This window comes from Mchenga conophoros, linkage group LG2 (genome assembly GCF_057382185.1).
Source record: "Mchenga conophoros isolate Kocher_MC1m ecotype Shallow Benthic linkage group LG2, M_conophoros_male_GT1.1, whole genome shotgun sequence".
Classification (NCBI taxonomy): Eukaryota; Metazoa; Chordata; class Actinopteri; order Cichliformes; family Cichlidae; genus Mchenga; species Mchenga conophoros.
The window spans coordinates 13,922,320-13,934,634 of record NC_140527.1 but is presented as its reverse complement, the minus strand read 5'-3'; the positions used below and the strand labels follow the sequence as shown (position 1 = coordinate 13,934,634).

The window sequence follows — 12,315 nt, the reverse complement described above, 5'->3', positions numbered from 1 at the left end:
TGTCAAACCGAGACAGAGAGGGAGAAGGCCGAGCTCAGGCCAAAGAAGGAAAACTCAGCAATCTGACGCGCTTCAAACATTAAAATAGAAGTTTCCAATTTAAAAAAAAAGGAAAAACCCTTGGACACACCCCTTTCCCTGTATGGTTCTTCCTTCCCACAGTTGCCAAGTGCTTGCTGAAAGGGAGTGGTCTGATTGTGGAGGTTTTGTGTAGTATTGTGAGGTCTTTAACTTACAATACAAAGTGCCTTGAGATGACTGCTGTTGTGATTTGGTGCTATGTTAATTAAAGTGAGTGAATCGGGGCTGGATTTCAGCTTTGCTCACACTTGTGATCCTGCGTGTCTTCACTTGGATGGGGACAACAGAGGTATGTATGAAACTCAAAGAGGCTCCTTGCATCAGGACTGACTCTTGGCTTTGAGAAGAGCTGCACAGCCAGGAAACTGCATACCTGTCCAATTGAGCTACTTGACAGAGAGTGTGCATCCTCACATCCTGGATATAAATCCAGTGTTTTTAAGGAACGCTGGTCTTTAACAGTCTGCAGATTGCAGGTGATGTTTCAGCACCTGGGAGAGAATTTTGGGAGGATGAAAGGCAGCAGTTCAGACTGCTCAGAATCAGGCTGGCTAAACGGGCCAAGAGTCTGAGAGGCTAAAAGCTGATGTCACTAACGCGATGTTTATCAGGAGCAATGCTCTCACATTTAGCATAAAAGTGCATTAACTTTTGTTTACTCTCTTTGGGGATAAATAGTGACTCAACCTGGGAGACATGTAATTACATTTTCACTCATGTCGTCCTCAGAGTATTGGACATATTCATCACTGTCTGCCCTGCACCTGATCAAAATTCAGCAGCACTGAGAAAAAGCTGCAAACTCCTCCTGAGGGAGACGCGACTGTTTTCCAAATATGAAAATTAATAATCATCCATTCAGTGTTCGTGAGCATTTGCTCAAACACTAAAACACACGAAGACCATCCAAGCAAGAGCTCCCACCGACTGTTAAAATAAACACGTTTACAGCATGACAGAGAAACTGTTCTGGTCCCTGTTAATAGTTTCCCCCTTCATAACAGTTCCCTCTGTGCCTGACAGCTGGGTGGCGGCACCTCCATCCAGCTCCTCTGGGCAGCTGTCCCTACACCTACTTACTCACGCATGTGTGTGTGAGTCTTTGTGATGAAATGGACAAAGACACACACAAACCAGGACACCCCACGGATGTTTTCTGTGGCCTGCCTTTCCTCCTCCCATGCACTGATGTTGATCTTCCTTAAAGAAGGATTTTCAGTCCTGTTGCTTCCTCACCATATGAAGTCCTTAGTCTTCAGTGTGAAGGTCCTCCTTCTAAACCAAGCCTCTTCAATGTTTCCGTAGGAATTTGGGTTTTATGGGGTAGGCTTGCTAACCCTACATCACAGCCTTCTCAATTCTCAGTTGTTCCTAAATAAATATAATCTCCCCAGAGTTTCCTGAGCACGGCCCAGGCTCCTCCCAGCTGGACAGAAAACACCTCGTCTAAGAGGCTCCAGAGTGATCAAATGCCACCACCAGCTCATTCTGCAGGTTGGAACGCAGACAGCTTAGCTCTCCTTTTCTTCAGTTCTGTAAATCGCCTCCTCCGCTCTGATTGTGGAGCAAAGTGAGCAACAGAAACCTCAGAGCCTCGCCCGCCGCAGACCCACACTGGTGGAATTTAATAAAACAAAGGGACGACTGCTGAATGAGACTGTGAGCAGGATTCCCTGCTGCTCTCTCACCGCGATAAAAGCCTAAACTGACATTTCAGGCATTTTGTGTCACTGCAGAAACACCAACTGTGTATGGAGTGTGTTCACTGACACTCCTCATCACACAGGAGTGACAAATCACCTCTTCCTATTCTACACTTCTCACCCTGGCAGCTTTTCATCCACATGCTCACACATTTTCATTTGAAAGGAGCTGATTCCAAGCGCATGCATGCAGAAGCAAAGAAATTAATGGCAGCAAACAGGTCTGAAGGTGAGCACGCATTTCCTGTCCCACAGGTGTGAAAGCTGACAGAGAATACTGATGAGGTGTGGAAGAGTACACTCATACAGTCCGCTCAGTCCTCCCGGGTAATCAGGTGTATGAATAGCGCTTCGTATGTTCAGGAAGTTTCTCTGAACCAAACCCAGGTGAGGGAGCTCTCGCTGCTCAGAAATTCCTTTTGAAGCCATTTCTGCTCATAATGAAGCGGGCAGGGACCAAGATCCAAAGCCCAGGAGGGAGAACGCTGGGAAAGGCTGAATGGTGCTTTTGAAATTTCCTGAGAATCAGAGCGAGTGAATATTGAGCCGGAGAGCTCATAGAGGAGGAAAGCCCAGGAGGGGAAACATCATCAAACCAGGTTTGGGTCATGAGTTATCTGTTCAGGTCTCATTGTTTTCAGTCAGCTTAATAAAGCTTCCTGTACTGCTCCACGAAACGAGGCAATAAATGTTGGAGATTTTTCTTTTTTTAAGTTCAGAAACTTACAGCCTGTGAAACTCTGCAGGTTTATGGTGATATTTTTGTGCCACTATCCTGAGCGCACGTAAAAAAAATTTGAGCGCACGTAAAAAAAAGTTTGCAGGTGCAAGTGTTGCATTTTGAGGAGAAATTTAGCGAAGAAAAGCTTAATTTGAGTGAACAAAATTCATTCCTGCGTGCAAAAATGTATTTCAGTGTTTGCTATTATCCACACGCACACACACACACACACACACACACACACACACACAATAGCAGCCCCTCTCGCTCAGTTTTTGCATTTGTAGAGTTACCCAAGGTGAGTGTTGTTGTGATCTGGATGTGAACTGATTCCTGCTCCACACTCACACATCGAGATGAAATACAGTTCCTACACAGACGTGCACGATAAGCAGCGTGCTCGCATTTTCCTCTTTTACAAAGTCAAGCAGGTAAGAAGACGTGTGTGTCTCTATTGCTGCTCTCCTGAGACACAAAGAAAGAAAACTGCAGCATTTGGCGGAACAAGGATTTCTGATTCCTTCATTCACAGGAAGTTTCCCCTGAGCTGGGCATCTCAGCTGGCAAATGTTTAGTAACGTTGTTTGACACTAATTTAGCAGCAGAGCCGCTGAGTTGATTTAAGGCGGGTCTCTGTGGGGACCGTCGAGTGAGGCTTTTCATCCCAAAATGTTTCTGTCATGGTCCGACAGCCCTCGCCTGGATGCCTGCCCATGTGTTATTGTGTGCATGTCGCTCCCTTCCCCTCTCTCCCACTCTCTCTCTCTCTCTCGTAACGGGATTGTTTACCTCCGAGCTGTGACGGCATTCCTGCGCAGAGACTGGCCGCACCTGTTGTTGATCGGAGCCGACCAGCTGTAGCCAATTATCCGCCATCTCCCGGGCTGCCTACTTAACAGGGCGATCGAGCTTCGGTCAGCGCTGGATCATTGTGTGAAGCACGGTAGAGCAGCGCGGATGGTTTTTGTGGCAGTTTACGTTGATCTGAGGATTGTTTAGTTACTCCGTGTGTGTTTGTGTGTTTGCCACCAGGAGGGAAACGGAGAGAGAGATCACGGGAGCTGGACCGCCACTCGGGATTACTGTTTGGAAGGAGTCACTACGTGTGTTTTCACTTATATACTGTTACACCTTTACCGCACTGTAAATACATCCACTGTCTTCTCCCAAAGGAGTCCTGCATACGAGTCCTCTTTTCTACACCTACCCTGAAAGTTTCCAGCTATGATTCACAGATATGACCTGGTGCTTCACTTCATCCCCACTCACATCATCGTAAATACCGATATTTGATTTGCTCCTGTTTGCCGGCCGCCGTGTGTGTGTGTGAAGTATCTGATACCCGCCGAGCTGCTGGTCTGTGTTCTTCTCACTGTGGTGAATCTGGGTCAGTCCGCCTGTTTTTAGACGACGTTGCCTTCTTCGGTGTGAAATTCCAGCGATGTCCTCTGTGAGCTGACGAGGCAGGCCAGCGTGAGAGTGGAGTTTGTTGTAGAGATGTTCAGCTTTCTTTAGTCACTGCTTTGAAATAAAACTCCTCACCATCATGCTGGTTCTCCCGACAAATCGAGAGCATATCGGGTATTCCTTTCTTGTATCTCTGCGTGACAGGTACTTTCATGTGCTCATGTCCTAAATGCCTGATTGAATTTCAGAAGCGGTTCTGAATCGCAGACCTGCATGAAGCTTCTACGCTGGCTGAGGAGGCGCATGACGCAGGTCCCGGTTTGATCTGGTCATGTGACCCCTCTAATCCGCAGCAATGACTTTAGTGTATTTAACGAAGCCACTCAAGCCTTTCTGTGAGCTTCTCTCAGAGTCGGAATAAACTGGAACGAAGTGCATTCTGGGTAACCTCTCACACAAACCCCTACACTGCAACAGTGTTCAACAGGATCAGGCAGACATAGTTCATTGCACACTTCTGAAACAGTGAGAGCTCTGATGTGTTCTCAGGAAGACTACATCAGTTGTAAAACCAAAGATGTCCGGCTCTCTGATGACAGCACCGCAGATGCATCCATACCTGTAAAGCTCCCCAGCCGATGCTGCTGTTGGTGGACACAATGACGCCCTGCTTCTCGATCGTCTTGAACCTCAGTGACAGTTTGAAGTCCTGGTTGTCCTCGTCCTTACGGTGAAGGTACCTCAGGTAGGACCTACTGTCGAACCTCAGTGCCGACTCTGAGACACAAACAGAGGAAACACAAGCAGAGGTCACACACAGAAGAATGAGCTGGCCAGGCGTTTGCCTGGTTTATCCTCTCCTGAGTAAATGTGCTAATCATCTGATTTTTATTTTTGGATGACTTCTACGTATTCTGTCTTTCGGACTTTAACCGCGTCAACCATGAGGGTGCCACCGCGGCGAGCTTCTGAGATCAGGAATCTTATGTTTGTCTCACTAAATACCTGCAGAGCAGTTCTCACCAAATCAGCTAGGCATCCACTTATCTTTAATAATCCTAATCTGTGTTAAAAGGCGCGGCTCTTTTGATGTTTTTACACCTTCAGATGAAACGAGGTGGTAACCTGTAATGTGTGATCTCTGATCTGAGAGAAAATTTATTTGATGTTGTTACTGGAAAAGGAAAAAAACGGAGCAAAGAGTCAGGCACAGACGGCAACCACGAGTCCAGTCTGGCAACCCAGAGCAAATAAGAGCCATGAGCAAATTTCTCTTCTGCTTTTGTTTTTTAGTTGGTCTAAGATTAAACTTTGATGATGCCTGTGGGGAGGTTTACTAACAACACCAAAGTCGATCTGAGCCCAGGAACTCTGATTTTTACCTTTTTTCTAAACTGAACTTGTGAATTTTGAGCTGCAGAAGAAACACGTGGCAGCAGTTTCATTTGGACCTGCAGTGTGGCACATCTGGCACAAAACTCAGCCTTTACTGGTTTTAAGAGCAGAGGGTTAAAAAGTAAAGTAGAGTCAGACATGTTGGTGACAAGAAGAGCCAGAGGAAAACCCCCTGCAGCTATAATCCATACAGGAATGCCTGCACAAATCCCAATGTGGCCCGCTGAGGGAATACTGACAGCCATTCATGAAATCCGGGGATTTACTCCCTCAGTTCAGCTTGTGTAACCGCAGGGAGGTTAACCTGAACGACATGATGCACCAGAACAGGCTGACACTGGTGAGAATATTTACCCTCCTCATCCTCAGATCTCAGGAAGAAAAGGACGAAATTCCGGCTGCACACACTGAAGCATGAAAAGATCATTTTCTCTGCAGCTCTTTGAATATGGAGTGACGTCAGGGGTTAGGAGGTCAGTGTACTCGTCATCATAACACAGCATGTAAGCATGCAGTATATATCGTTTTCCAGGTAGAGACCCTACAACGATGTTCACTTTAAAGTCACCAGCCTCCACGAACAGAAAGCTCGCTTAGAAGCCTAGTCCTACACGTGTGACAGAGGACTCGATAAAGAGCTGAACCGGCCTCATGTCAGGTTCGCTCAGGTACACCACAGCTGAATAACCCAGGAGGACGCTGTGCCCTCTGTGGGTGTTCAGTCACATGACTCTACTGCAGCACACTTATCCTGCAAACCTGCAGGCCCGAACTTTACGATTCAAACATGCTGCTCTTCAGAAGATGTCAGAAACAGCTGCTGCACCCTGTCAGCTCACTCATACATACATATGCTCTGAGTACAGACAGACAGGTGGACGTACGGTTGCAGGGGCAGGCGCTCTCCCAGGTGTGCTGCGGGGTGATGTAAGTAGCTCTGGCGGTGGTGAAATGGCCCAGCCTCTCTCCCGACAGCCGCACGGAGTTCCTGCAGCCTCGCGGTGGGCATCCGCTGCCCAGACAGCCGTTGTGACTCACTCTGAGGATGCTGAGGCCTAGAGAGTCCTCGATGTCCGATATAATTCCTGTACCAAAGAGTCCAACATGTCAGATGGCACATATACTGAACACTGACCTCACTGACCACGTGTGATCATGCAGCACTTTCACCTGCGAGCCTGCTGGTGGGCAGGGGCCGAACGGGGCCGCCCTGAGGCCTCCAGATGAGCAGGGCCTCCAGGGCCCGGGGGTCAGGCCGCTGCTGTAGGCTGGCCAGGTGGAGCTCCTGCCGGGGGAGATCCAGCTCTTGTCCCAGGCTGCGCTGGAGGCCTCTCCAGTGATCGCCCAGGAACTCCTCCGGCGACATCCCGACCAGCTGCAGAGTCAGTCCAGAGTCCAACGCTTGCTGAGTGGCCACCCACACGTGAACTTTGACCCCGGTCCAGACGGTGAACTTCCCGTCGCTCACGCTGATATTGAGCGCGTACGAGCCCTCCTCCAGGTGTTCGTCTGCCCAGATTTTGCCGTCAGCCTGGTCTACGGAGAAGCTCCTGCCGTCGGGACTCTGCGAGACCAGGCTGTAGGTCAGGACGTCCTGCACATCCTGGTCTGAGGCGTGGAGCCTGCCGACAACCCGGTTTGCAAACAGCCCTCCGGAGGTGGTGATGGAGACCTCAAGCGGCACCACAGACGGAGGATACTTGCTCTCCTCGGTGACATTGATGTTGACCACGCAGATGGAGGACAGGGGAGGGTGGCCGCTGTCTGTCACCTGGGCAAAGGTGGAGCACAAAAAATTAAATGATTTGATTTGTTCTTATGAAATATCATTGAAATGTAAAAGCTGGGACAGGTAACATGTCTGTTTCTCCTTATGCATTTACAGGTGTGCAGGTGTGTGTCTCCCTCCTCTCTAATGCTTTCTAATAAACCTTTTTCTCACTTGCAATCAAAGCAAAAACATTTGTATTTCACATTTCATATTAATCCTTTTGTTTCTTTGTTGTGATCAACCAAACACTGTCCAACCACTGTGATTTATTTTTTTCTCCCTCTGACAGCAGAGAACAAAATGAAAAATGGAGCATTTTGGACTAAAGTATCATCTCTCAGCATCCCAAAATATATTTGTTCCAGCCAACAAAATCCATACAGTGCAGGACACGAATATGCACCATCAGCTGCAACCTGAAACAGCCTGAACCCTCAGAATAACCCCTTCTGTAAATGGATTATAGTGAAGAGTTGAAGCAGGGTCATTCTTCTGACTTTCATTTTTCCAGCTTAAATAATTCCTGTATTCAAACTCAGTAATCATTACTGGGTGTGCAGGGTCAGTCTTGACAGTTCAGAACCACAGAAAACCATAAAGACGACTTTGTTCTAACTTTTCTTCACCTCTCTGGACAGCACAGTGGCTGAGGCCGGGAGCGACGCTCAGCACTTCCAAAGCTGAGACAAACTTTCTAAGATGTCTTTCCTGCAGTGAGAGTTTGTGAGAGAAAGACAAGAGCTTCTCACCTGTATCTTGAGCTGATGGTGAGCTTTCACCTTCTTCCTGAGCGGAGCAGAGAGCGACAGCAGGCCGCCCTGGTCCACATGGAAACGGCGGTCCTCGTTCCCGCTGACAATGTGGAAGGAGAAAGGCGGGCCGTTCCTTGGGGTGTCTTTGTCCGTCACCACCAGCTGGAGGATGCTGCTGCCAACCGCCTCGCCCTCCTGCGGGACACATTTTTATTCAGTTTTGTGCTTCTAAGGATGTTCTCGTTATCCCAGCACCACAGAGCTCCAACATCGACCTCAGAGCTCCCATTAACCAGAGATTTTGTATGTTCTACCTCATGTTAAATCATTCACATGCAACACTGCCTATTTCATGACATCAAGCATGTGATGGGAGATACACTGCAACGTCATCCAGCTCATTCTGCAGGATTTAATCTGACAGTTAGAAATGTTCTGTCTGCAGGAACATGTGAAGCATTGATTATACTCAAACACACTCGGCTCACATCCATTTCACTCACACTGGCCTGTTTAGGCTCAGTGACTGGTGGGCAGTGTTGGTCAAGTTACTTGAAAAAAGTAATCAGTAACTAATTACAGATTACTCCCCCCAAAAAGTAATCCCGTTACTTTACTGATTACTTATTTTCAAAAGTAATTAATTACTTAGTTACTTAGTTACTTTTTAAAAACACGATTTGCAACCTGAATAGGTGATAAAGCGATAGATCTTTCAGCCCAATTCTACTTTTTCTGCATAATTCATCATACAAAATGTAATCAAATGGAAAAGTCTCTTTTTAAAACTTGTTTTATTAGTTTTAACTTTATGCATCAAGCAAAAATTAAATTATCTGCAACATTCTCTGACTAGAAGAAATTTGTTTAATATTTAAACCTATTTTCTGCACATTCCAAAAATTCTAAAATATTTTTTTGTGTGTGTTTACACTCACTCTTTCACATAGATGCAAGTAAAACACAGCAGAAAATAAATAAAGTCAAAGACTAGCGGTCCTGTTGCTCTATTTTCACCTGTAAAGCAGTAGTAGGGTAGGCGGAGGTGTGCTCTGGTGCAGGTGTGCGGCAGCGGTCAGTGGAAGAATCCGCGAGTTTCTCTGTGAGTTTCCCATTACGTCGTTGCGCACTCGGTATTTGCTCGGAAGTTTAGGGGTTTTTTTCGCTGTAAAAAGAAGTTTTCTTCCCACGCACAACGGACGCTAATGTTTTTGTCACTTTTTATGGAATCAAACTCAAAGTAAGGTCAGTGCTTCCACACTTTAAACGCTGCACGCTCATACTCTCTCCCGCATTCATACATGTATATATCATGTATATATCTTTCTATCCTTCTATCTACTTAGCACTTTTAATTCTTATTCTCATTTTTATTTTCATGTCTATTTAAGCTTAATTTATAACAGTATTTATAACAGTATGTTTGCACTGAAGCAATTTCCTAATGTTGTAAACCCGCTCAACATTTGGCAATAAAACCCTTTCTGATTCTGGTTCTGATTCGATATATGATCCATTGTTGATCTGCACACAGCTGTTGTCACGAACGTCGCACTCGCTTACGTCACTGTCATGAGATGTTCTCGCAAAAAAGAAATCACGGTTTTAGTAACGCAGTAACGCAGCGTTCCTACGGGAAAGTAACGGTAATCTAATTACCGTTTTTGCAATAGTAATCCCTTACTTTACTCGTTACCTGAAAAAAGTAATCAGATTACACGTTACAAGTAACGTGTTACTGCCCATCTCTGCTGGTGGGTGAATGGATGGATAGATGGATGGATAAATGAATGATTGAATGAATTGGTGGATTGATAGCGTGGTGGGTGGATGGATGGATGTCAAATATCTTATGTGTGCTGGACAGAGCCACACTGATCACACTCTTCCTGTTTAGCACTCCATCCGTGTTTACTGGTCATTTAAAGAACAGCTGGCATGTCTGTACAGCTCAGAGACACTTCGGCGTCGTTTCATGGAAGCTGTTTGTAGAGTGACTCCCTCCTGTTTCCACTGACTGTGCCAGAAAATAATGAAGACCTTCAGCTGTTTGCTGTGATGGATTACCTACTATCTCAACTAATTTAAGAGGCTTTGCATGCTGATTTTCATATTGTAGGGAATTAATAGAAACCAGAGCTTCCTGGAAAAATAGGTTATCAATCTAAAAACATGCGGCGTGCTTTGGGAGAGGATGCATCAGAGTTAATGGACTAAAATGTGCAACACCTCCGAGAGAGGACCTTTAAACTTCCAACTACAGCACGCCTCACAGGACGCAGGAGAGACGAAGCTCAGCTTCATGATAGCGAGACCAATGTGCAGGTGGAACGTGCAATTATCTTAAAGCTGCATTCTTTCTGAGTTTCTTCATCAGGCAGAGCTGGCTGCGGAGCTGTCGGCAGATGGGACGATAACCCAGAGTCCGGATTTGTCCTCACACTGGGTTTGGCAGTGTTTCGGTCCTGGATCAGTGACTTGATGGAAGTTTGCGAGCTGGCGGGGGAAAAAGTAACTGTCAGTGAGGCGCTGCGATGGGACTGCCAGCAGCGTGAATTCATGTCCACGCACGCAGGCATGTGGGCATCCACATCCCAATGAAGCATCCAAAAATACACACTGGAGCGAAAGCTTTGACTTTGCAACGTAATTAGGAGTTTCAGGTGAGAGCGAAACGCTGACGTCTTTCTGCCGCTTTGATCCCTGAAAGCTCAGAAACCGCTCTGATGACGGAGCAGCATATATCCACCTGTCACAGAGAGTACTGACAGGTGGATAAACGGTCACCTGTAGTGAGCTCTCTTTAATTACCTGCAGCCATCAGGTCATCTGTCTCCATTATCACCTTGTTAGGCCGAGCAGCTGCTTTACGGGGACGCCTTAACCGCTTGTCTCTGTCTGTGTTTATCCACAGGTGTCAAAAGTCACACAGGACTGTAACTGTGGCGCCCTCCCTGAGGACAGCCGAGCTTATTAATGACAGGTGATTCATTCTGGCCGGTTCTGGGTACACACACGTATTTCTTTCCCTCGACATAACTCTCTTTTTCCTGACGCAGGCGTGTGGTGCAGTCATGATTGTGTCTTTTTAAAGCTGCAGAGCCACATTACATATCTGCAGGGTGACAGAGTGATTATAAACCTGGGCATGAGGCGGGGGAATATATGGACCACTGAGCTTGGATCAAAAAACAACAAATGTACAAAAAAAATGGGGATGTTTTTCTTAGAAAGTTACACATAAGGGATAAAACAGCGGAGAACTTCTCCGAGATTAAAATCACTACTTAAGAAGCAAACCTTTGACCTGAGAATATAAAGTCTGAATATTTACAGAACATGGTGAGACTCTCTCATTACCCCTCAAATGTGGTGTGTTGGGCTCATTGCAGCTCATTTTAAAGCTTGTTTTCTAGGTCAACTCGAACAGCAGCAGGAACACGAGTTGGAATCTGGGGAATATCTGTCAGCATAATAATAACATTAATATTTTAAATGAATAAAGGCTTCCAGCCTGGGTGGGTGACGCTCGGGTCGTTGTACCTGCAGCAGCAGACTGTGGTTGACCTGAGAGAAGACGGGCGGGTTGTCGTTGACGTCGTTGACGGTGACGGCGACGAGGACGGCCGAGGACAGAGGTGGGCTGCCTTCGTCTGCTGCCTGCACCGTTAGGGAGTAGTGAGGGATCTGCAGATGAGGAGAGAGTTTTCACGTGACCTGCTGCTTCTTTAGTGCGACGCAGCTCACATTGCTCCTGAGCATGCTCACCTCCTCTCTGTCCAGCGCAGTGCGGACAGTGATGTCACCGCTGCGAGCGTCGACGGAGAACTGTTGCAGAAGGTCGCCGCTCACAATCGAGTAGCGCAGCAGGTTATTGACTGGGCCATCCTCATCTGTGGCAGTTACCTGGACATGGAGAAAAAGCAAGGATGAAAATCGGGAGAGGAATAACTGCGCCTACCTCTTTGGAGGTCAGGGGTCACACAAAACATCCCCACGACACACCGACAAATTGAGTTGCGAGTGGGTCAAAGGTCACGGAGAGCTGAGCTCTGTGCGAAGGTCTGAATGTGGCTCCTTGGCTGGAGGACTCTTCACATCCAGCCTCTCAAGCTTTCAGCAGCTGCGTCCGCACAGCGTGCATCTTCCTCACAACAGCGCACTCGTTCTCACCTTCATTTAAATGAGGATTAGATTGGACTTGGATTTTTGCCTCTTCAGCTTCAGTATCATTATCATACTTTTGTTCTCTCTAACATAATAACTTCAATGAGTCATCCAGTTAATCTGGGTTGGTTCGACTGTAACATTATTATTAAAAGTCAAAACTTGATAATAGATTAAAAAAAGACTGAAAATGAATAATGCCGTGTTTTGAAGTTGTCCCGCCCGACTTCTCCTCCTCTGTGACTGCAACTAACGAATCCTTTCATTCCGCTACCAGAACCTCTGTCTCGTTATTTAAAGGTGAGCCTGACGACGTGG

The 12,315-nt window shown here is 46.7% G+C and overlaps 1 protein-coding gene across 1 annotated transcript in view; it reads right to left on the bottom strand.

Moving 5' to 3' along the window:
* The window catches only part of fat2 (FAT atypical cadherin 2), a 91,853-nt gene that overhangs the window by 14,813 nt on the left and 64,725 nt on the right, over nt 1–12,315 (bottom strand). Inside the window, exons 18-23 of the mRNA XM_085286794.1 lie at nt 11,599–11,736; nt 11,374–11,517; nt 7,828–8,025; nt 6,478–7,078; nt 6,192–6,392; nt 4,532–4,689 (exon numbers count right to left, since the gene is read on the bottom strand). Of these exons, the coding sequence (XP_085142920.1) occupies nt 4,532–4,689; nt 6,192–6,392; nt 6,478–7,078; nt 7,828–8,025; nt 11,374–11,517; nt 11,599–11,736 (1,440 nt within the window). The remainder of the gene's footprint in view (nt 1–4,531; nt 4,690–6,191; nt 6,393–6,477; nt 7,079–7,827; nt 8,026–11,373; nt 11,518–11,598; nt 11,737–12,315) is intronic.